Source organism: Podarcis cretensis (assembly GCF_951804945.1).
Source record: "Podarcis cretensis genome assembly, chromosome: 13".
In the NCBI taxonomy this organism is placed as follows: Eukaryota; Metazoa; Chordata; class Lepidosauria; order Squamata; family Lacertidae; genus Podarcis; species Podarcis cretensis.
Genome location: NC_137182.1, coordinates 39,186,883 through 39,211,326, shown reverse-complemented (window position 1 = coordinate 39,211,326; position 24,444 = coordinate 39,186,883). Strand labels below are relative to the sequence as shown.

The following is a 24,444-nucleotide window of genomic DNA, read 5'->3' as shown; positions in this document are numbered from 1 at the left end:
TGCTGCAATCTGGGTGGGCACCCCTTCTGAACGAGGGCCCATAACAAAGGCACAACAGACAGAAATTCTGGCTTTCTACTCAGTGGCAGGGCCACGGGCAAGAAAGTGGCCTCCTTTCTTCTTGTCTCAGAGCTTTTGAAGTCGCAAGGGCAGAAAAATGGGATCGAAAAGTATAGCTGGGGTGGATGGGAGGATCGTCAAAGGTGGCTGGGAACTGGAACTCCTGATTTCTGTCCCAGGCGACCAAGGATTCTAGGGGGATTGGATCTAGAAACCACAGCAATAACCAGAGGCTGGGGAAACTAAACTCTTTTATTGATAATAAATATATATGTGCTATATGGGGTGGTTATGCTGGTGGAGGAGCCGGTGGAGGTGGTGGGGGTGGCGCCGGGGGTGGTTCCGCAGGTGGCGGCGGAGGTGGAGGTGCTGGGGGTGGTTCCCCAGATGGCGCTGGGGCTGGTTCCGCAGGTGGCGGAGGTGGTGGTGGCGGAGGTGGAGGCGCCGGGGGTGGTTCCCCAGATGCTGCTGGGGCTGGTGCCCCAGGTGGCGGAGGTGCTGGAGGTGGCGGGGGTGGAGGTTCCCCAGCTGGCGCTGGCGGAGGTGCTGGAGGCGGTGCTGGTGGGGGTTCTGGGGGAGCCGCTGGGGGCAGTGCCAGGGTTTCCGCTGGCTGCATTGGCCCTGGGCTCGGTTCCGGGGTGATTTCTGCACTCCACGGTGGCTCCTCCATACTCCCCATCCTCGCTTCTGTGCTCCAGCGTGGCTGTTCCACGTAATTTCCTTGCATCCAGGGGTTCCTGTGATCTAGGGCGTCGTCCACTTCGCTTTCTTCGTCCAGGAGCTTGACCAGATAATCGGCCATTTCTCCCTCGCTCCGCGGCCTCTCCAGCTCTCTTTCCTTTACTTGGAACTCCTTAAACTTCCTGTGTGGGAGAGAAGCACATCAGAACATGGGGAGGGAGGAAGGGAGAGGCGGATTTCCTACGGCATGCAGGAGTGGGTGCATGCATGTAGGGTTTTCTATGGGGTGAGCTCTGCTTCCCCTACCCCCCTGCCACAACATTCCCTCCTCTGCTCATAAATACACCTGGCTTCTATTATTCAAGTTGGCTGCTTTCCCCCTTATCTGGAGCATGAGATTCTTGATCTCAGGGAGAGGAGTGTTTGGGGACTCCTTCATTATCTATCGGTTCTTCTCACTGTGTTGAAAACAGCTCTAATGGGATGAGGGAGATGGCTTTTGACTTGGCAATCAGCACAGGCCTGCTCCACAAAGGGGTGAATGAGAGATGATGATGCTTCACGACTGAGATACGGACCGGCACTTCCACAGCAGGCTGCTCCCTGAAATCACGTTCTTCTGCATGTACCCTAGTTCATTCTGACAGTGAGCCTTTCTAATAACTTTGGCTAAAATATGAGGCCACTGGTGATAGGGCTCCTCATACTTTTGAAAGCTCTGCTAACCCCACTGCCACACTGAACTAGGCCCAGGACCTTTCCCAGGAAAAAAAGTGGCTACTTTAACAACAGTTGTGTTCCTAAGCATGCCAGGAACCTGTGTGAAGTAGCGTTACTGGTGAGTCAAGAGGGTCTCGGCCGAACCCGAGGAAGGTTGCACCGGTAGAGTTAAGGGATCTGCTTTTCTAGAGAGAAATCACAAAAGATGGTGAAGAGAAGAAGGAAAAAGGGTACGTCCTCACTACAAATCTTCACTCATTTCTGGTTTGCTGGTTCTTTACTAGTTTAGAACAAATTATTATCAGCTGTATACAGCTAAGCCCAAATGGGGAAGGGGAAACAGGCCTTGAAAAACCTGGGGGCCACATTCCATTATGGGGCAGCCTTCTGGTGGCTGCAGGTGGGGGGGGGGAGGGCAGTGGGAAAATTTCACAGAGAAACAGGTGAGATGCTCACCTTTGTACAACAGGCACACTGGACTGAGTCACAACTTGGAAGCTGGCCCCTGAAGGGATCACCCCAGAGCCTGAATGGGTCACATGGGGGAGGGGGCTTCAGTACCATGACTGGGGGGGGGGCAGGTGACACATATTTTTTCTCCCTTACACTGATAGAGGCTTTTTCTGGCAGGAGAGGGAGAGAAAAGAATAGAATAGAAGGAGAAAAGGAAAGAGGGAGGGAGGAAGAGAAGAGATGTTGCCCTTTTGATGAGCAAGACGGTGGGGCGTGGGGAGGTGTGTCGTTCATGTGGTGGGAAGCTGCAATATCGCAGGAGATCTTGCCGCCTTTTTGTGGGTTCAGAAGCTGAGGAAGGGACAACAAATGGTGGTCTTGAGAAGGAAACAGGCATGGCGAGGGGAGATGTGGAAAGGGAAACACTATGGGATGGAAACTGAGGCAAGGCAAGGGGTGGTGACAAATAGAGCAAGCAGGAAGGGGCATCCCCTCTCATGTTAAAAATAAATAAATTAGGTACTTTGTTACAGGTGGATATTGGAGGCGGGCCCCAAGAATAAAAAGGTGAAGTCAGTGGTGATTGGGAAGGTGAGATGAGGTTTGGCAGATCCAGGTTTCTGGGTTTCTTTCTCTTAAAGAGAGCTGGAGCTCCTATGGGCTTAGACTAGAAGTACTATGGAACTCCCATATTATTGTGGAAAAGGGCAGTTCTTTTTGGTTTTTTTTAATATAATTTTAATTAGTTTTTTTTTAACATATCATTTTCAACTGTAATTAAACATACTTTTACATCTTATTCAAATTTTTGACTTCCATCAATCCTGTCTGAAAATTTTCCAATCTAATCTCTCAATAGGCATTTCTTATCTTCCCTATTACATTTCAAACTCATAACCAATATCAGGAAGAGGGCAGTTTTTAGTACGGGGGTGGGGAAACATCTGACTAGTGGCGGCTGGCGGACTCTGGACCTTTTAGGGCCACTAGGAGGGACGCAGGTGGTGCTGTGGGTTAAAGCCTCAGCGCCTAGGGCTTGCCGATCGAAAGGTCGGCGGTTCGAATCCCTGCGGCGGGGTGCGGGGTCCTGGGCCCTAACTTTCCCAACTCTAGTGGAGGGGGGAAATAACATTCATGATAGCACCGTGGGCATGCTTGCTGCTCAGCACTCCCAGGTTTCCTAGAGCAGCTATTTTTTTAAAAAAAAGCCGCTTCCTTGAAGCAAATATAAGAGATGGGCAGGCAACAAGGTATGGGTGGGAGAGTGGGAATACGAGACAGAGGAAGGTTTCAGACTGTCACTATTTCTGGGTGGGATTCAGTCATACACCAGCAAATTCAGGTTGCACAATTATAGTTGATTGGAAGGGCTTGTGCAACAAATCCACTTCTCCAAAAGATCAGTCTTTTTGCAATAAGGAATGTGAGCGGGAAATGCACTGGAAAGTGCGCAATAACATTGAACCTCGAAAACAAATCAGAATGAAAACTCATTAATTAGCCACTGTTGTCTCATCTCCCTGAAAACAAATCAGAATAAATGCTCAATAAAGCAGGTTGTCTGGAAGCATGCAGAGGCTGGCTTGGAAGAGTCAGGACAGAACAATGGTTGTACCCAGATGTAGATCTGAAGCTAAAGGGCAGCAAGAGGAAGATCACACGAGTCCAGAAACCTACCAGTTATGGGGGCTGATGTTACATGCTGCTTATTCCTTACCATGCACAAAGAAGATTGTGAGGTCAGCTTCAAGTACCAGATTAAGGTGTACAGCTCAAGAGTCCTTTTTCTCTGGAGGGATAACCCTAAACATTTTGTGAATCTAAGTTTGGCCTTATTGAGGGGCAGTGGTGGCGCTGTGGGTTAAAGCCTCAGCGCCTAGGGCTTGCCGATCGAAAGGTCGGCGGTTCGAATCCCCGCGGCGGGGTGCGCTCCCGCTGCTCGGTCCCAGCGCCTGCCAACCTAGCAGTTCGAAAGCACCTCCGGGTGCAAGTAGATAAATAGGGACCGCTTACCAGCGGGAAGGTAAACGGCGTTTCCGTGTGCGGCTCTGGCTCTGGCCAGAGCAGCGATGTCACGCTGGCCACGTGACCCGGAAGTGTCTCCGGACAGCGCTGGCCCCTGGCCTCTTAAGTGAGATGGGCGCACAACCCCAGAGTCTGTCAAGACTGGCCCGTACGGGCAGGGGTACCTTTACCTTTACCTTTAGGTGGGGCCTTCTGAAAGGGGTGGGGAAGGCAGCGTTTGAAATAATGCAAAACCAAGCAAACCTAAACATGAAATAAAAAGATGGGACACAACCAGGTCCTCTGGCCTATAAACATTAGACTTTACATGCATGTGCTCAGCAAATCCAGTGTGCGGGTGTCTGCTAGGGTCGTGCAGGGAGAGTGTAATCCATGCTCTTTTACGATACACAGGCTGCGCCCACTGCGTTCTCATCTGAACCATCTCTACAGCTTCCAACTTTCTGTAATAGCATTTTAAATTTGCGGAAGTGCTTTCTAATTTTTCACCCTCGCCTTGCAAAGCAGGCCACAGTACAATTCTTGCAAAACACAAAGAACGATATTTTCACTTTTAACAAAAGCACAGGCTTGGGTGGGGGGGGGGGGGAGCCTGAGATCTTACCCAAATAAAAATAGTAAGTGCCATACATTTGAAAACAAGATCTCAGGAGCGGTTGGAGCAGACCGCCCCCCCAGCCACCCCGTAATATCACTACCATGAGAAAAGCATTTTTTAAAAAACTGTTCTCAATCAGGCATTAACCCTTGAGAACTTTCACTCTCGTAAAAAAGGCAGAAGCATGATATTTCAAAAGGAGCCGTAGGCACTCCAACTCCCCAATGCTCCATTCCCCAAATACAATGGTAATAAACCTAAAGACCCACACTTTGTACACCAGTTCTTTGCCATCTTGATCCCACATACAAGCACCAAAGTTCTCTCGCTGATCAAATCAACCATAACAAAATAAAGCATCTAAAGCTGGCTGGGCTTTTAGCAAAACATCTAAAGGGTTGTCACATGGAGGACAGAGCAAGCTTGTTTTCTCCTGCTCCAGAGGGTAGGGCCAGAACCAATGGATTCAAATCACAAGAAAGGCAATTCCTGCTAAACATCAGGAAGTACTTTCTGACGGAAAGAGCTGTTCGACAGTGGAACAGACCCACAAGAGAGGTTGTGGACTCTTTCCTTGGAGGTTTTTAAGCAGAGGTTGGAAGGCCATCCATCATGGATGCTTAAGCTGAGCTTCCTGAACTTCAGGGGGCTGGACTAAATGGTACCCTTGGGGTCCATTTAAAAAAATCCACAAATTACAATGGCCAGGTTCTGCAGGCACAAAGTATAACATTTTCTACAAAAGGGACACAGAACATTTGATTCCCGAGTATGCTAGAGGTGGGCTGGGTAAAGCAGTGGCATTTTTTAAAATCACAGGTTTTTATGTGTGTTTCCTTTTCTGCACGTTGTTCCCATCCTTCTTTGATCCCCACCTGCTGGAAGGTACACAAAGAAGCCAAAATGGAGCCACCTACCAGCTGAAATAAAGACACATGCTGAGGATGGCCACGATGACAGAGATCCCGCCAAGGATCCCTGCGTTCCGGCGTTGTCTGGCAGCTGTTGGGGAAAGGTAGATGTTAGTGATTCCCTCACCCAGAGGCTGAGATGTAACGGGTGATGGCATGGCTTGATCCAGGCCAAGTTAGAGGGCACCCTAGGGCACAGACCCACCTAGTCCAGCATCCTGGTCTTGCAGTGGCCAACCAAATGCCCGCAGGAAGCCCGCGAGAAGAACATGAGCACAACAGCCACTCTTTTCATTTGCAATTCCCAGCAAACAGTATCACGGACATACCGCCTGCAATACTTGTAGCAAATCACCATCATGGCTAGCGGTGACTGATATCCTCCAGGATTGCAGCTAAAAATGCGCCTCTGAGGAAGGATACGTTCTGAAACATGCAGAGTGAGGCTGTGGGGAGATGAAATGTGGCCCTCAGGATTCTCCCCCCTCACTCATTCACCCTCCTTTGCACCCCCTCAGGTGGTTTTGCTTGTCTGGGATGTGCCCTTGAACTCTAATAAAGCTTCTTGCTTGCCTGGATGGAGGACACAGAGTGTTGAAACTAGCATTTAGGGCCTGAATATTATTATTATTATTATTATTATTATTATTATTATTATTATTATTATTATTAATTTATTTCTGTTTATATACTGCCCTTTATCAGAAGATCCCAGGGTGGTGTACAACATTAAAAACATTAAAAACATCAATGATCAAAACATAATACAAAACATAATGGCAGACAGTCTAATAGTAAAATAATCATAATAATAAATCCTATTCCAAGCATCTGGAGTTCCCCCTTCTTTTCTTCAGGTGGGTGGGGCTTTCCCAGTTTTGCGATTAGTTTTTTGCACCATACCCCACAGGCTGCTTATCAAAATCTATATAATGCTTACTCAAGCAAAAAGACCTCTAAGTGGTTTACCTACACATGATGTTAGAACATCTTCTAGAGAGCTGGTTCCCAAGCTTCCTCGCCTCACGGACTGGGCCGCTTGAAATTTTTCCAGCATCTTGGTGGAACACTTAATCCCTCCCACCCCCGCCTGTCGCAGCCATTGTGATGTGCTGTGTTAAATGCTGTATGGTTTTCACTAGTATTTTTACAGACAGGCTGCAGACCTCTTGAACAAAGGCCATGGAAACACAGGTGGTCCAGGCTCCACAGTTTGGGAATCCCTGTTCTAGGGAGATGCTCCCATCCCAAAACGATTACAGCTGCTGTTATCGGCAGATGTTAAAACAAATGGGCACAGCTTGGGGGCACAGCCAGATATTCCCTCAGACATTCATTGTATCCACTTAGAACGAGGTTGTGTGCTCTGCAGTCAGTCCACTCCCGCCATTGGTATGTGAAGCCGTGTACATACAGCGTTGTAAGCCAGTAAAATGTACTCAGCCTGAATGAAAAGAGCTTTGCTGGCAGCAATCCTAAGCAAACTGGACACCATGAGTCTTATTTTGAGTAAACATGGATAGGATTGTGCTGTTAGTTTTAGCTCGCCTGTGTGTCTTCCCGGAAAAAATAATAATAATGATAATTATAATAAAATATTTGTTAGTCGCTTGTTACCCAAAGGTCTCCAAATGACATTATTATATGTATTTATATCCCACCTTTCTTCCAAGATGGGATTCAAGGTGGCTTCAGACATTTAAAAACATCATGATGTAAAGAAAGTAATAATGACAAACTAGTAAAAAACAATAAACACATTTACACAGAAACAGCCATTAAAATGCAATTTGCCCTGACAGTTGTCAGCATAATCTTCACTCTATTTTTCAAAGGACTTACGACTCTGTTAGAAACAAATAGATATATTGCACCATAAAACAGAACAAAAAACAACAACCCCTGTAACAGCCACTGTGGCTTTGGCAGCATACTAATAACAAACAATATAGTCTTAGTTACAGATAGGTAGCCGTGTTGGTCTGCCATAGTCAAAACAAAATAAAAAAATTCCTTCCAGTAGCACCTTAAAGACCAACTAAGATAGTTCTTGGTATGAGCTTTCGTGTGCATGCACACTTCTTCAGATACACTTCTTCAGTTACACTTCTTCAGATACACTTCTGTTTCAGTGTATCTGAAGAAGTGTGCATGCACACGAAAGCTCATACCAAGAACTAACTTAGTTGGTCTTTAAGGTGCTACTGGAAGGATTTTTTTAATTTTGTTTTGAATATAGTCTTAGTCTATCAAGAGCCTTGGGAGGGGGCAAGGTAAGTATTTACCTCACATGACATTGTAAAGATGTCAGTGAAGGCATCAGGTGGACCTCGCTGGGGAGCTCATTCCTCAGATAGGGAGCCACAGCTGCAAAGGCCCTCTCCCTTGTCACCACCCCCTGAGCCTCCCTCAGAGGGGGGACCTGGAGAGGCACTTGAGATGTAGTTTTAAGGGTCCAAATATGTTCATATTGGGGCAAGGAGTGTTGCAGAAGGCATTGGGATCCTGAGCCAGAAAGGGCTTTAAAGCTCAAAAACAGTTATTCCTCCCCAGATAAAAGTTGTAAATGGGCCACTGGCCCAAGCTGACAGAAGGCATTCTGTCCCACTGAGTCCACCTGTTACCTCAAGTGAAAGCAGTGAGCCCAGGAGAACCCCCAAACCACAACTAGGCTCTTTCAGAAGGAGTGTGACCCCATCTAGAGCAATCTGCACACCACTCAACTGGTCACCACCAACAGCATCTCAGTCTTCTCTGGATTAAGCTTCAGTGTATTGGCCCTTATCCAGTCCATTATTGCAACCAAGCACGGATTCAGCAGACTGAGCGCTCATATCAGGCACAACGTGGCACAGACATGTGTGAGGAAAGACATTTGTTCCTGTCATCCGTGATGTCTCAGGCGCTGTCCAACAGGTGCCTGCGACAAGAAGTCTCTGCTTGTCAAGGGAAGTAGAATATTATTTATGCCACAGACTCACAATGGCTCGACAGTCATTCTCTCTCCCCAGGACACCCGGGTTCTGCAAGAGGGGCTAATGCAAGAGCATTGCCAGCACCTCCATCAAATTCCAATTCCCAAGGTCCTTTTGGGGTGGGGGCAGAGGGGAACCATGACAATTATACAGGAATGGTTTGTACTACAGATGCTGCCCTTGTGATACAGGCCTTCCCTGAAAAGAGACATGTTCACTTTGAAGAAAAACGTGCAACCAATGTGCGGGAGTTGCCTTTACTTATGCTATATAAGCTAATTGCCACGAAACTGTGCTCGTCCTTACCATCAACAGCATGGTAGTAGCAGGTGTGGTTATTATAACAGCATTTCTTCTGCTGGCACTGGTGAGGGTAGAAACTTTCTGCTTCGCCACCACATTTTTTCTGAAAGGAAGAGTCCTGTTGGCATGCTAGAAAAGAGACGGAGATTCGTTCAAGCAACCAGTTTTAAGGTTGCTTCTGTCCTGCCAGCTCTTACAAATGAATGACCTACAGCTCCACCACACCGGTAAATTGGGACTCCCCCATAATTCCCATGACAATAAATAAACAATAAATCTCCTTTGCTGGAGGTTTTTAAGCAGAGGTTGGGTGGCCATCTGTCATGGATGATTCCTGCACTGCAGTGAGTTGGTCCTTTTCAACTCTACAATTCTATGATTCTACGAATGTCATGTGTGCAGCACACCAAAAATGCACCCAAGTTCAGCATTCAATACACATGTTCACACAGTGTGGGCAAATCAGGATGAACCCTCAATAAATGAATCACCCGGAGGAGGATCCCACAATAATAATATGTTAAATAATTTTCCAGTTCCTTTCCTGACACCCAGAGTCAGCTGCCTGAGGTGATTGCCTCACTCTGTCTATTGAGAGGGTCTACCCTGCTGGATATGCAGAAGGAAGGCATTCAGCCTCCTCAGTCAGGAGTAGGGAATCTTTGACCCTCCCATCGGCCCCAGTAAGTACAGCCAGTGGGTAGGGATGATGAGAGTTGTAGTCCTCATATTTTATCACAGAAACACTTAGCTGCCAAGCAGGGCTTTTACAATCTCACCACACAAAATTGGTACTGAATATGAAATTTGAGTATCCTGAAAGCATCAGGCTTGGCTACAACTGGAACAAATTGATCAGTGCCAAGCCGATCAGGGGTCAGCAACCTTTTTCAGCCGTGGGCCGGTCCAGACCAGGCGGTGGGCCGGACTATATTTTGAAGGGAAAAAATGAACAAATTCCTATGCCCCACAAATAACCCAGAGATGCATTTTAAATAAAAGGACACATTCTACTCATGTAAAAACACGCTGATTCCTGGGCCGTCCGTGGGCTGGATTGAGAAGGTGATTGAGTCGCATCGGTCCCCGGGCCTTAGGTTGCCAATCCCTGCTTTAGTTCTTAAGGCTGTGAAGGGAAGCTTGGGAAAGTGCGGGCAAGACGAAGGGAGGGGGAGACATTGTAAGCCGGGGGGACGGGGACCTGTGGCTTTTCTGATGCTGTTGGACTCCAACTCCCATCAACCCCTGCCAGCATGGCCAATTGTCCAGGGGACGATGGGACACATTTGGAGGGACACAAATTCTTCCACCGCTTGCTTTTAAGCGTTGGACTTCCTGAGGCTGTGGTTCTTGTTGTTGCCTCAGGAGGGAGCCCCTTGATCTCTCTCTTTTTTTTGAGAGCAGCACTTCAGGGTCAGAAGAAAGTAGGGGAGGAAGCCAAAGAAGAAGCACTTTTACTCACTGAGAGGCTTGAGGAAATTCCCACTAGTACCTGCTGGAAGGAAAAGGGCAAAATCAGAGTTTGAATGGAAGGCAACGGCAAACATAACTACTGCCAATGATCCCACCACCACCACCTGCCAGATACTTGTGCAACATCCCACTTAGAAGCCTAAAACTTTGGCATGAAGCGGTACAGAAATTAACAAATGAATGGCAAAAGAAACTAGCATTGATCCCAGCCTGGGGGACTGAGGGAGGTGGGTTCCTCCACATACCTTCTAGGACCAGCACTAGACAAAGAAGAAAAGCCAGACCAGGCTGGCTCATATCTCATATCTCTCTCCTTTTGGGGACGCCAGTTCCATGTGGCAGGGGGTGGGCCTGAGCCATGAGGCTGCCTGCGGCATGAATGGTGTCAGAATTGCAGAGAAGTGTCATAGAACCTGGGAGTTCTAGAGTATTCGTACACCTAGCAACCAGGAAGCTGGGGGTCTGGGGCAGGAGGAGGCTCAAGATCCTGTCCGTTCATTTTTCTAAAAACATCTGGTTGTCCACCGGGAGAACAAGATGCCAGGCTAGATGGTCCAGTGGCCTGATCCTGCAGGCTCTTTTTGTGTTCCTATCCAGCCCTCCCAATAATAGAATCCTGAGGAACAGCACACGAGAGCTCCCCTGAAATTGGGGAGATCTCGCCCACAATGGGCACCAATGCTAGTGCCACTTCTCTGCCAGTGGCAGAGGCAATAGGGTGGGTGAGGCAGGCAGCAGTGGCGAGACAAGCAGGCACTTCCCATTTCGCCTCCAGCAGCAAAATGGAACGCGCCACCCCTGCTCACAGAGCTACAATTCCCAGCACCCTAAACAAGCTAGGGTTCCCAGTATCCCTTGGGAGAAGTCAGGTGCTTTAAATGTACGGTGTGTGCACAGCCTTAGTATAGTAGGTAATGCTGGGGCAGATGAGCTAAAGTTTTGATTCACTTTAGGGCGCCCTATGTTCATAAAAGGAGCAAGAGGATAAAGCGAAGAACATGAGGGCAAGGTGGGTTTTGAGGAGGGATTGAAAGGGAAATCAGTGCTACCTTGGGTTAAAAACTTAATTTGTTCCAGAGGTCCATTCTTAACCTGAAACTGTTCTTAACCTGAGGTACCACTTTAGCTAATGGGGCCTCCTGCTGCCACCGTGCTGCCGCTGCACGATTTTTGTTCTCATCTTGAAGCAAAGTTCGTAACCTGAGGTTAGCGGTGTCTATAACCTGAAGCGTCTCTAACCTGAAGTGTCTGTAACCCGAGGTACCACTGTATATGCTCAGGGAGTGAGTTCAATACACAAGAAAACAATAGTGGAGAATGGGTGAGCTGTTTAAGGAAGCAGGAGACGTTTGCCCAGCAGAGGGCAGCAGAATTCAAGGAGCACAGCTCTGCCACTGAGCTGCAGCCATCCCCATTGCAAGCTCATCCAAAGGAAACAACCTAATAGTACTTCACCAAAGCATGCCACCACTCTGGAAAGTGGGAAGCGTTTTAGGGGGCATCTGTTTGTGTTGAGCAGTGGGACGCAGGCAAGCACCTAGCGAGACAGCACCGGTTCTGGAATGTGGCAATATCCTGCCCCCTGCCTCCCAAATAGTAAATTAGACCCACCATCTAGTCAGCTGCAAAACCTAGATTTTGTCTCCTTTCCTGGACGTTATTCAAGTCTGTTCTTCTTTTACCTGGGCATGCAGTGTGTCCTTGCCCACTGGTCCATGTAGCTCAGTATTGTTGACTCTGACTGGCAGCGGCTTTCCAGGGTTTCAGGCAGGAGCTTTGCTCTGGAGAAGATGGGAGATGGATGTTGGGATCTTTTGCATGCGAAATGACCAGGTTTTATTGATTCAGGGGCAAGGTCAGTCAGTTAACTCCAGATCGACTCAAACTATGCCAGCCTCTGTTAGCTGCCTGGATGCGGATTCGCCAAAAAGTGGTGCTCTGGAAGGGACGGGTGGGAGAGCCTCCATTTTCAATCACCTTGATTGCCGCTGTAAATAAAAATGATTAAATCTGATTGCAAATAAAAAATGCTTGTGCTGGCTACATACACCTTGACTTTTGCTGGCAAAAAGACCAGTTAAACTGCACTCATAAGTGGTTTGAAAACCAACATTTTAAAACTTGATTAGCAGTTTGGCTTGTGTGTCGTCCCCCCGCAACCCGGTCTTTCTTGAAATGTGTCCTTTGATGCTTTCATTACTTTGTCCTGCTATTTTCACTTACACACACACACACCCTCTTGTTCGTGGCTTTTCATCAACAGACAAGCCAATTGTTGCATTCATGGGCTGGGATTGAGGAGGAACTGTCCTTGCTCCCCACCCTAGCGGGAAGCCATCTTACAAATTCCCGGCCACTCGTGGCTCCGCCGTTCCTGGCGCCCAGCAGCGTGGAAGCACAATCTAATCAAGGGTTATTAAATGCAGATACAACCCCCCCACCCGGGCTCAGGCTATAAAATCTGGAGCCTTCACGTTTATTGGGAGCTGAGGTCATGGCTGCGCTGCCCCAGGGGAAATGATAGGAAACAGCGATTTCCTACCCTGCTGTTCTTTGCAGATGCTCTCCCACATCCTATCCTGAAATGCTCCAGTATCCTTTGCAACTCCCCGTGCCCCACATTAAAAGCACGTGATTTCCCCCAGAGATTCCTCGGAAATGTAGTTTGTTAAGGGTGCTGTGGGTTGTAGCTCTGCGAGTGGGAAACTACAGTTCCCAGGATTCTTTGGGCAGGGGTCATGTGCTTTAAATGTATGGTGTGGATCTGCCCATGGTCCTGGAATTAGAGTAGATGGAGGGTGGCATCAAGACTTGGGGCTCAGCCACGCTTTTCTGCTTGTCCTGCACCCAGAAATCAAGGAGCATCCAAGCGGTTTTGCATTTGCCCCACAGCTTTCCCTTGGAAAACTGCTGGTTTTCCTACCTAGGGGAAAGCTGCAGGGCAAATGGAAGTACAGATGAGCCCCACTCACAGTGGGATTAGCGGTTACTTCAACCTCAGTACTTTCTTCTGCAACATGGAATTACAGATACTTGTTGAGCAACTGATTGAGATTTAGGAAACTAAAAGTGCTGCATCATTATAATGCTAACAGTTTAGCAAAAATGTTTTTTTTGGGGGGGGAATAGTTAGGGGGGTTATATAATTAAGCATGGTGTGGAAAAAATGGATTGAGCCTTTGCCCTCTCCCAAAATACTAAGAATTGAGGTCATTCAATGAAATTGAGGAACAGTAGACTCAGGAAGGGCAAAAAACCAGTGCTTCTTCACACGGTACATAATTAAATTAAGGAATCTGCAGTGGTGCCCCCTACTTTTGAAGACTCAGAAGGGGGATAGACAAATACCTTGAGAATAGATGGGTATGTCAGTGGTAATTCACCACAATAAATAAATGAAACTTCCATGTTCAACAATAAGGTAAAAGGACCCCTGACCATTAGGTCCAGTTGTGGCCGACTCTGGGGCTGCAGCGCTCATCTCGCTTTATTGGCCGAGGGAGCCGGTGTACAGCTTCCAGGTCATGTGGCCAGCATGACTAAGCCGCTTCTGGCAAACCAAAGCAGTGCACGGAAACGCCGTTTACCTTCCCGCCGGAGCGGTACCTATTTATCTACTTGCACTTTGACGTGCTTTCGAACTGCTAGGTTGGCAGGAGAAGGGACCGAGCAATGGGAGCTCACCCTATCGCGGGGATTCAAACCGCTAACCTTCTGATTGGCAAGTTCTAGGCTCTGTGGTTTAACCCGCAGCGCCACCCGCGTCCCTTAGATGTTCAACAGTAGTATACCTGAAAATGCAAGTTGCTGGAGGGAGGCAACAGCCGGGAAGGAATATTGCCCTCATGCCTTGCTTGTTGGCTTCCTGGAAGCATCTGATTGGCTACTGTGGGAAACAGAACTGTGGGTTTAGTCAGGGCTGGGGAACCTGTGGCCCTCCAGATGTTTTTGGATTCCAACTTCCATCATCCCCGACCACTGGCAATGCTGCCTGGGGTTACTGACAGCTGGAGACCAACTTGTGCTGACCATTGCTTTGGCAAACGGCAACTTTATATTTACTTATTTACTTGCTTTTGCACTCAATTTATGTATTTATTAGCTTTTGCCCTCTTTTAAACTGGTGCAGTCACAGGTTTTGGGCACTAGAGGTCGCCAACCCCTTTTTGGAGGAAAAAGATGAGCCGTTATTTCTAAAATTGAGATCCCTCAGTTTACCTGATGTTACCAGATTAAACATGGGCACCTCTCCCAGTCCCACATCTTTCTTAGATGCATAGAAATTTGGCAATTGCAGCGTCTCTCTCATTGGTAGGAGATAAATAGCGACTTTAGGCTACTCTTATGAAAGACAGAAGGGACCCTCCAGCCTGGCTGGGCGTTGTTGTTTGTGGACATATAATTCAACATATAATTAAGGCCGCATTGACACAATACATTTCGATGCTGCTTCTTTAAACAGTCATGGCGTCCCCCAAAGGATTCTGGGAGCTGCAGTTCTTCAAAGGGCTCTGAGAGTTGTTAGGAGGCCCCCATTCATTCCCTTTGCAGAGCTACAATCCTTAAAGTGGAAGGATAATGGCCTACTCACTGTGGGAACCAAAGTGTTTGGCCGGTTGTTGCCTAGAGGGAAGGATCTCTGCAGAACACTCAGCAAAGAAGAAGCAATATAAAGAGCTCCAGCTTTTTCCATTGAGTTATGTAAGGGTTGCTCCACGTTGCCGTGAAAACCTCAAGCACCCTCTGTTTTTCAGGGTAAGTAGTAGCTCCGTTTCCTACAAAACTCTGAAAAAGCAATGTGTTTTAAAAGACTACCTCATGATCATTTCTTTGGGTAAGGCTTAAAAGAGAGAGAGAAAGGGCTCTCAGCAACAGGAAGGTCCAGTTCTGCCTCAGTGGGGTTATACTGGTAATAAACTCAACTTTCCCCACTTTCTGTCTGTCAGTGCAAAATATAGACAATTGGAATCAGACTTCCAGTACACACTTCTACTCAGAAGTAAGACTCACTGAGTTTAATGGGGCTGCCTCCTAGGCATTGGATCGTCACCTCAGGCTGCGTTCCTTAACCTTAACCTTGGAGTAAAGTAGGATTTACTTCTGAGTAGACATGACGACTTGCTCTGTGAGTTGCCCATGCTTTAGCCCCATTTGTTTCAATGAGACAAAAGTGTGACTGACTTAGAGTCCTATATGCATTTACCTGCAAGCTCCTGCCAACCTAGCAGTTCAAAAGCACATCAAAGCGCAAGTAAATAAATAGGTACTGCTCCAGCGGGAAGGTGAACGGCGTTTCCGTGCGCTGCTCTGGTTTGCCAGAAGCAGCTTAGTCATGCTGGCCACATGACCCAGAAAGCTGTCTGCGGACAAACGCCAGCTCCCTTGGCCAGTAAAGCGAGATGAGCACTGCAACCCCAGAGTCATCCGAAACTGGACTTAACAGTCAGGGGTCCCTTTACCTTTACCTTTAAGTCCGGCTGAATTAAGTGGCACCTACTCATGAGTAGACATTTATAGGAGTGTGTTATTAGTCTGCATTGAAGTCACAGGACTTTCACCATTGAGATGCCAGCAACATCTGACACCGCTCTGCAGTGCACCCTTACACACTGCATTGCAGTGCAGAATTACAGATCTAATTACAAATCGGGGGGGGGGGGGTCAAAATCAACACAATCTCACTGCAAATTGAAATCTAGCACATCAGGGAGAAAGTATCTATCCCAGTCCTTTGTCAGCCTGTGCTCATTTTCTAATTGGCAGATAGTTTTTAACATAGGGGAACATTCAGAAATGTGACTGCCTTTGTGAGGTCTGGAGTGGTGCAGTTCATTCTGCTACATCAGCACTGTGCCAACTCATTCACTTGCAGGAATAAGTCAGTCCTAGGAATAGGGTTTCCAAAGCAAAGGTGGTTCTTTTTCCAAATACTTCATGTAGTAGTTGTTTGTTTGTTTGTTTGTTTGTTTGTTGCACTTATTAGTTGGGTTACTTTACAAAAAGAAACCCAGAGCAACTTTTAAAATTTAAACCAACAAAAAGCTAAAAAAAGCTAAAAACATATTCATATTTATAAAAAGGCACGACTAACACATCCCACCTACCCACTAAAAGAGACCACAGACAATCAAAGGCCAAAGAAAGGTCTGGTGGAAGACACATGCTTTTGTTTGGCACTTAAAAATAAACAGTGAAGGTGGCAGGTATGCTTCCCTGGAGAGAGTGTTCTGCATGTGGGGAGCCACCACTGAGAAGGCCCATTCTTGTGTCAGCACCCTCTACAGCTTCCTTGGAGGGGGCGCACAGAGAAAGGCCTTGGATAATGAATGCAGCGTCTGAGTTGGTTCATGTGGAGAGAGGCGGTCCTTGAAGTATTGGAGTCCTGAGCCCCATAAGGTTTTATAGGTCGAAACCAGCACCTTATGAAATCTGTGGCTATAGATCTGTATGCCTGGAACTGAAGCTCGGGGGCAGAGCACATCCTTTGCACGCAGAAAATCCCCGACATCTCCAGATGAAAAACAAAATTCAGTGAGCAGGTGTTGGGGGAAGACCTCTTTGCTTAAGAAGCTGGAGAGCTGCTCTCCGTCAGAGTAGACAATAGTGGCTACGAAGCAGCATCCTATAACCACACCAACACTTTCTGTAGCTAGTGTGCATGGGAAGTGCTAGCCCTCCCTAGCAGGTGGGGAGCTATGTTTTTCAGCCCACACTTACCCACTGCTGATGCCACCCATGCTTAAGGCTTAAAAGGGGGCATCTTCCCTGTGCCTGGGTCCTCCAGGCCTCAAGGGCTGAACTCCCTATCGTTCCTTGCGGCCGGGACTTGGCTTTTTGCTCCCGCCGTGATGGCCTCACACCCTCCGGTTGGGACAGACGACAAGCCGCTGTGATGAAAACAGGAGGTCGCGGCCACGATCGTCCTGTCTGAATCAACCACAAACCCACCGGGGCCCTCTAAGTAGAGTCACAGCAAAGAGGGAACACCCTGCGCACCAGGCACCGGCCCAGGAGGATGGGGAAAATGCAAACAAAACCATTGTGGATTGGGTGGTTTACAGATGCCGTTCCAACCCAAGGGGAGCGGAGCAGAACGGGAGCGCTACTTGTTGTGAAGCAACTGTGTTGTTGTTGTTGTGGGGAGTGAGATAGTCCTGCGGCTGAACCGTCAGAGTTACGTTAACCGGCATTCATGCAAATGTAAAGTTTGCCATTGTCTAGAAGCAGGCTAACCTTTAAAACACACACACACATACACCCTTGGCTTGGTGGCCAAAAGCGGGAGGGGGGAAAGGGCTGGTTCAATCCCGGCCTAATGGGCCAGAATGAAGGTGGCCGGGAGCCAGGGCTCCTGGGTCCTCTGGAGAGCCGGGAGTGGTGGTGGTGGTGGTTGAGAAGCTACCGAAGGGGAGTAGGATCACGGCTCCGTCTGAGGGAGGGAGGAGAGGATGGTAGGGAGTAGGACAGGAATTGGCTCTGCTTCCCCCTCAAATAGGCTGCCTCCCAAACCTCAGACTGGGCAAGAGTTCAGAGTGAGCGAGGAATGGAACAGCGGAGGCTTAGCTTGTCTGATGGTGCTGGAGGTCTGGATGGCCAGCTCCAAGGGAGGGAAAAGCCTGGAGCCCTTTGTAGGGGGGATGCCTCGGAGAGCTCACGGAGGCAGCTGGTTCAAAGTCGGAATGTGCTGGCTTGGGCCAAATTCTCTTAAAAGGGACCTACAGAGTGCAGAAGGATACACCCTTTTGTTAGGAGCCGTCTGACTCTTTTACTCTCTTCCCCACTTCACTTCCTCCAGCCACCCCTCAGACCTTCCTTCAAGGCTTGCAAAGAAGGTTCTTGGGATTCTGCGGCCAAAAAGTGGGAGCAAGGGATTCTGGGAGCTGGGGTTCCTGGCTTTTCCAGGAGTAGTGAGGTTTGTAGGTTGAGCTGGGCTGGTGCTGCTGAGAAACGTAGCGTGAAACTTCGGAGCAGCGGAAGTGACGGAATTAGGCAAAGCCTACTGGCACCTGTCAGAATCTTACACCAAATACCATAATTTGCAGCTCCTGGCAGAAGTCAATGAGGAAGTAGGGGAAATAATCCCAGGGTTCTGCAACAGCTGATGAGCTAAATTTCAAACTTCTCTGTTTCAGAATACAATCCATGCTGCTGCACACTTATGTGTCATATTGCATGCACCACCTCCTCTTTTTCAAAAATACGCTACCTTGTTTTCACTGCAGCCTCTTGAGCTATGCCACTATTATGCCTATTTTACAGATGGGGCACAACTGGCACTTTTTTTTTGCAGCTGCTTCCATGGGAGCATGTTTCTTGCTCTGTGAGTATGCAGCAGGGAACCAGTGGTAGTTTTCCAGCAAATGTATGTGGAGCAAAAACCTACATGCCAGGTTGATGCATGTTTATTTCTGCAGAGAATTGTGGAGAGACCCTCCGTGGGATTTGAACCCAGGATCACCATGCCCACCCTGGCTCTCTTGTCACCCAGTAGCTTTTAGCACCGATGGCCTTAGGGGGAGGGCTTATCTCTTTTGTGATATGCATTCAGGACTGGGCTTACTGTTGGCTCCCATGGCTACACTGGGGGCTGATGTGATGATACCCATTGGGCGAGAGACAAGGAGGACAACATTTGGTGAAGCCAAAGTCAATGGCAAGCAGAGCCAACTCATTCATGTTTTCTCCCTGTCCTCCTCTTGGCTGAATTCTGCAAGGGCAGCACTGAGGCTGAGGAGAGGGCAGCTAGGGGCCAGTGACACCCTCCAGGCTAGTTGTAAGTTGGGGGCTGGCCGGCCGAAGACTAGTGGGATAGTGCCTTCACTGCATGGATATCTCTCTGGGGTTCCAGGAACAGCTGGAAGAAGCCACCTCTTTGACATGAAGTGGAGGTCGGGGCCCTTCAGTTGCTAAGCAACAGCAAAGGACCTCTATTCCCCTAGAGCCAGAAGCCAAAAGGCAGCTCTTTGTGGGTTGCCTAGCAACCAATGGGCCTACTCCCCAGCCACTTTTTGGCTGGGACCATGCTGCTTTGCGGGTGTGTGTAGTCGTAGTAACAGTGACTGATGGCAGGCCCAGCCTCAGTGCTTGGCATTAGGCAAGCGTCTGCTAGGGCCCAGCACCAACTGGAGCCTTTGCAATTGCCTTGGCAGCAAGGAAGGGAAGCAACAATTTGCTCACCCTCTGGGCCCATCTCCACCATGGGGCGATAGCAAGCAGGAGGAGCTGCAGCTGCCAGCCGTTCAACCTCCCTCCCTTCTGTTTCTGGGCCCAAGCCGCCAATATGGGGTGGTGGAGACAAGCTGCGGTGAGGAGGAGGACCCACAAAAGCCTAGAACCAGCCCTGAGTGATTGACAATCCCCCTTCTTTGGAGTTAGGAGAAGGGGAGGATGGAAGAGGGAACAGGACAAGCTTAGAGCATAAAGGGAACACGCTCAGTGCATCAAAGAAGGGCAAGGTGCGTGCATACGTGACCTTGCGGGAGGGGATGAATGCAATGACTAGGGGCTGGCCTTGTGGGTACAGATATCCCCCTCCCCTTCCCTCCTTTGAGACAGAAATTAATTCCTTCGGAGCCTTCTGTTTGAAATCCTAAACTGACGGAATGTTTGTGGCATCCAAAAGTTTAGAGCTTGCCTTCAGCATTGCAGGACTCTGGCTGGCTTTTGATGTTCACAGTCCGGGTTGTTCCTGGGGTGTGTTGGCACGTCTCTGTACCCCTGCCTCCCCCAAGAAGCTGCTCCCCACCCACCCACTCACTCCCAAGTCTGCTTTAAGACTTTTCTTTTTGGCTTCGTGCAGCGCAGTGCTTATTTTCATCTGTCAAAATGCGGAAGGGTCTTTCACCAGCCATCTGGCAGCATCTGCTGCTGAATACCTCGTCTTGCTGAAGAATAGGAAGAGTTGCCACACACACACACACACACACACAGAGGAGCCTCCCACCATGGCTGTTTCAGCTCCGTCACCTGCTAGCTAAGAACTTTTCCGTCTCAGCGCAAAAAATGACACGGACTCTCTGGAACGACTCATCCGCCCCATGAGCGCAGCAACCTCAAGAGTCTAACCGCCGTGCCCAAAAAGTGACCCCACCCCTGGCAACGCGTCCCGGATTCCCCTGGAATGTCTAGACGCCAGTCCGGACAAGAAGCCAGCCTTCCTTTTGCACGGGATTCCCTGTCGCGCAGGAGCCAAAACCAGGCTGGCAATGGGGACTTGGAACATGGCAGAAGGGGTTGCTATTCTGTTTTGGTTTTTTTCCTTTTTGGCCGGGGGATTCCCTAAAGCAAAAGGAATGAAGTCACGTCCTTTGAGGCTGGCTCAAAGGTCATGCACACTGTCAGGCTTCCGTGCTGTGGCTTCTTCCCTTGGGCTCTAGTACACAACACGAGAGGATGCAATAGCGTCATCAATAACAACGACAACCGTAATAATTACTGTTAATATAGAATCAGGAAGTACTCTTTGCAGAGGGCACGGAGGAGCTTACAATCTAAAATTCAGCGCAGAGGTGGGGAAGGAAACTGTGGCAAGGGTAAACAGGGAAAGTTGTATGCACCTGAGGTTTGGTGGCAGGTTATAGTTGGTTACAGTAAGATGTGAAAAATAGGAATTGCGCCAAAGGAGATACTAGAGTTGTGCCAGGTTCAGGACACTGGGCCAGCTTCTGTTTCCAGTGCTGGGCTTAATTCCGGAAATATGCTGGGAGTTGATAAGAAATAGCATCAGAACATATGCAGAGCGTGCTTTCCTTGACTGCTAGGTCAATAGTAGCTCCCACAGGCACATCTGAAGGCCTCCAGGCTGACCATTCTTGGCTGTGAGTCCTGGAAGACTCTGCCTTGCAGGCCTTTTCCCACCTGGCCTGGGAGGGCGGATCCCTGACTGACTCCAACTACAAAAGCAGAGACTGCTGAACAGACTTTGGGGTTGGGATGTTGTTTAGAGGGGGTTCTGTTGGGTGGGGGGTGGTGGTTGTTGCTGTTATGGATATATCTATCTATCCATCTATATATTTTTAGATTTTATGATTTATGTGGAAACGGTTTAATTTGGCTGTGTACCTTTTGATGTTTCACTTATTGTTTATGACTAGTTTTGCTAAGTTTGTAATTGTATTTTTGTTTCATGCTATAAGCCACCTTGAGCATGGTTTAACTATGGAAAGGAGGCATGCAAATACTGCATAATTATGGATGGATGGATGGATGGGTGGATGGATCTGAGGAGGCAGCTGTACATGGCTGTACATGTTTGTTTGAAGCTGCTCCCCATACAGTTCAGGTAACTTTTGAGCATTACAAACTAAGGACTGTCCCAGACCTTCTCCCCAGGCCACATCCATTGTCCCCTGGCCAGTTCTGCTCTGCACCATCCTTGCGTACATTTACCTGACTGGGATAACGCCTCTTTTTTGCCCATATGGAAGGTGAAAAAAGGTATGCAACCATCAGTCTTATGTGGCTGGAATGTAGCTTTTGTCCTTGCCTCCACCACCTACATTGGCATGTGGTCCCCTGGAAGATCACCATGAGGGCATGTGTCTCTCTGCCTGAAAAAGGCTTCCCCCCCCCCCCCTGGTTTAGATAATTAGACATTTTTGCACCCTGCACAGACTTACATATCTGTAACTCCACACCCCCACACCTTTTCAATCTTCCAGCAAAAATGACAATCACAGTTCAAGATTGTTGCCTTTTGGTTTTGTCCCTTACATGAACTTTAAGACACTTTGAAAATACTGTTATTTCAGGCAACGTGCAGGAAGCTGCAAGAGCAAGCAGTAATTGATCCACTCCATTCCAAGTGGTGAAAACAAGGCACGGCCGATGTCATGGGCCTAAACAATAGCTTGGTGTGATGAGAATAAGTCATGGTGAGCCTTGCACAATTCCCTCTGCTATTTCCCTCTCCTCTGAAGAGTTCGGGAAATTTTGCTGCTGATTTTGCTGCTGTGTTTGAACTCTAAACTGTGGTTAATGGTAACTGCGACTTGCCTAAATAAGTCAGTTCATAACCCATGGTTTGAAGTTCACTTGTGTGAAAGAAGACTAATCATGGGTTGTTGTTTTTTTGGTTTGGTTAGCACAAGAAGCTGTGGTTCATCTAAATCAGAGCCAAACACTTTTACACTCCTCCTTGCGGCTTCTCACAGCTATGCTAGACTGGTATATGGGAGTGCACAAGCCCAGGGTTTGCTGTGGCTTGTTCTTGTTATGCTAAACCACGGTTTAATACTTTAGTACGATGTCTGAACTGGGCCAGACAGTCCAGTGTACGAACAGATTTTCTTCCATTCCTCTGCTTTGCACAGGCAAACGTGGGTAGACACACAAGAGAGCTGTGCTCTGGGCAGCTGCACCAGTCACACTGCCTTAATGATGGCCGGTGTTCCACTGACACAGCGGAATACACAGCTCAGTTCCCGTGTGTTTCCAAACACAGGGCGCAATTCAGAATTTGCTTGTTCTGAAACCCTTGCAGAACTTCAGCGTTCAGCCCATATAGATGCCCTGGCTGGTGTTCCTTTGTGCATAGATCTGCTGGAAGCGTTGTGCGCTTGGGCTTGAATGCGTTAACGTGTGTGGCTGCAAATGTATACGTGTGTCCTATTACTTGCATGGAGTACAAAATGCTCTCCCTCCTCTGTCCTCCTTCTCTGTCCCCCGCAGCCTCCCCTCTAAACCAGTGCAAATCCCCAACTCCCTAGCCAAACCACACAGCAGTCCCCCTCCCTGCACCCCCTCTTTTGCCTGCATCACGAAAAGGTTTGGACAAGAGCTGGGTCTCTGTCTCTGAAGGGAGGGGACACTTGGCACTTTTGCGTAAGGGTATTTGTGAGGATCCTGCAGGCCTCCTGGCACAAATAGGTAGACCAAATGGGGAATGGGGGGGGGGGGAGAGAGAGAGAGTTGTGTGTCTGCTGCACATTTTCTTTAATCCCAGCTGCTGATTCAGCAGATTTTCCACACAACCCAGGAATTCTCTCTAGCCAGGAACACTGTTTCTCTGTTGTTTGTACTTGGACCATGTTCAAGGCAAGGGCTGGGGGGTGAGGGGCTGTGGGGGGGGGGGGGAGAGAGAGATGAACAGGATCCACAGACTTTAACCTGATATGTTGAAATCTGTGTGTTAGGAGTCAAGATCGAAGGATGTTGGTAGGGCTGGGGAAAGCCCAGAATTCATGGCAGGATGTGTGGATGGAGAGGTGCAAATTGGAGATTGGATGCCTTGGTGGAGATGAGAGGAGGAAGGAATTCAAGTTGGGATACAGAAGGCATCTGAAGGCTAGGAGGGACATATCTCGGCAGGATGCAGGTGGGGAGGGTCCAGATAGGGAAGCCACTTTGCTTGCAGAAGGTCCCAGGTTCATCCCCCAGCTGGAAGGTTTTGAAAGGATCAGGTAGCAGAAGATGGGGGGAGACCCTTCCCTGTCTCACACCCTGGCAGCCAGAGCGGACAATACTGGGGTAGACGGACAGGTAACCTGACCCAACACAAGGCAACTTCCTGGGTTTCTAGGGGGTAGCAATACTTGGCTACCAAGAGAAGACCCCGATGGCACTGTGGTCTAAACCACTGAGCCTCTTGGGCTCGCTGATCAGAAGGTCAGCAGTTTGAACCCCTGCGACGGGGTGAGCTCCCATTGCTCTGTCCCAGCTCCTGCCAACCTAGCAGTTCGAAAGCACACCAGCGCAAGTAGATAAATAGGTACCGCTGCGGCAGGAAAGTAAACAGCATTTCCGTGCGCTCTGGTTTCCTTAACGTTGTTCCATTGCACCAGAAGTGGTTTAGTCATGTTGGCTACATGACTCGGGAAAGAGCTATCTATGGACAAACGCCAGCTCCCTCAGCCTGAAAAGCCTTTGACTGGACCTAACCATCCAGGGGTCCTTTACCTTTTTTTACCAAGAGAGCCCAGGTGGAGGTCATGCTTGAGGTGTATTTGCGAACAATTCTACTGACTCATCCTGCTTCCCAGACGGCGCTTATGGGACAGCACCTGCCGTTGCTTTCCCAGCGTGTGCCCTTCCTGGAGGGTGCGCTCAGCCCAGATTCCTGGAGCTGTTGACATACTGCACATTCCTGCTTTTGCATCAGCGGCTTTTCGCCCGACTGCCTCTCTTATCCCCGTCCTGGAACCTGGCACTCGGCTGCCCATGCACTCAACCAAAGGCTACAGATTCTGAGCATGAAGCAGGATGAGGTAGCGGAACACTTTGGGTTCCAGGTACAGGCTAGGGTCAT

At 48.7% G+C, this 24,444-nt stretch overlaps 2 protein-coding genes and 1 long non-coding RNA gene across 4 annotated transcripts in view; 2 read left to right on the top strand and 1 right to left on the bottom strand.

Annotated features, from left to right (window-relative positions):
• Window positions 1–294: 294 nt before the first annotated feature.
• LOC307201299 (uncharacterized protein) lies at window positions 295–10,613 on the bottom strand. 2 transcript variants are annotated; one of them, XM_079950360.1, is made up of 5 exons: window positions 10,445–10,613; window positions 10,189–10,218; window positions 8,730–8,855; window positions 5,455–5,539; window positions 295–923 (listed from the first exon to the last, which is right to left on the bottom strand). In XM_079950360.1, exons 1-5 carry the CDS (start codon window positions 10,494–10,496, stop codon window positions 350–352), a joined length of 867 nt encoding a protein of 288 aa, XP_079806486.1. In that variant the 5' UTR covers window positions 10,497–10,613; the 3' UTR covers window positions 295–349. The 2 variants fall into 2 exon arrangements, with proteins under 2 accessions (XP_079806486.1, XP_079806485.1); XM_079950359.1 differs by having other exon boundaries at window positions 10,189–10,221; window positions 10,445–10,612.
• Window positions 10,614–14,939: 4,326 nt separating this feature from the next.
• Window positions 14,940–24,444, top strand: part of IL11 (interleukin 11) — a 67,171-nt gene continuing 57,666 nt past the window's right edge. The window contains exon 1 of the mRNA XM_079950764.1: window positions 14,940–14,954. The gene's annotated coding sequence lies outside the window, so the exon portion shown is untranslated. The remainder of the gene's footprint in view (window positions 14,955–24,444) is intronic.
• Window positions 18,760–20,630, top strand: LOC307201947. The gene is made up of 2 exons (XR_013832792.1): window positions 18,760–18,972; window positions 19,999–20,630. It is a non-coding gene; the product is annotated as an uncharacterized lncRNA (long non-coding RNA).

Coding starts and splice junctions, on each gene's coding strand:
- LOC307201299 (XM_079950359.1), bottom strand. CDS start 10,496: ATGAGCCAGCCTGGTCTGGCTTTTCTTCTTTGTCTAGTGCTGGTCCTA. Junction 5,540..8,729: donor CTACTACCATGCTGTTGATG/GTAAGGACGAGC, acceptor TTTCCCCAACAG/CTGCCAGACAACGCCGGAAC. Junction 924..5,454: donor ATGTGTCTTTATTTCAGCTG/GTAGGTGGCTCC, acceptor TCTCCCACACAG/GAAGTTTAAGGAGTTCCAAG.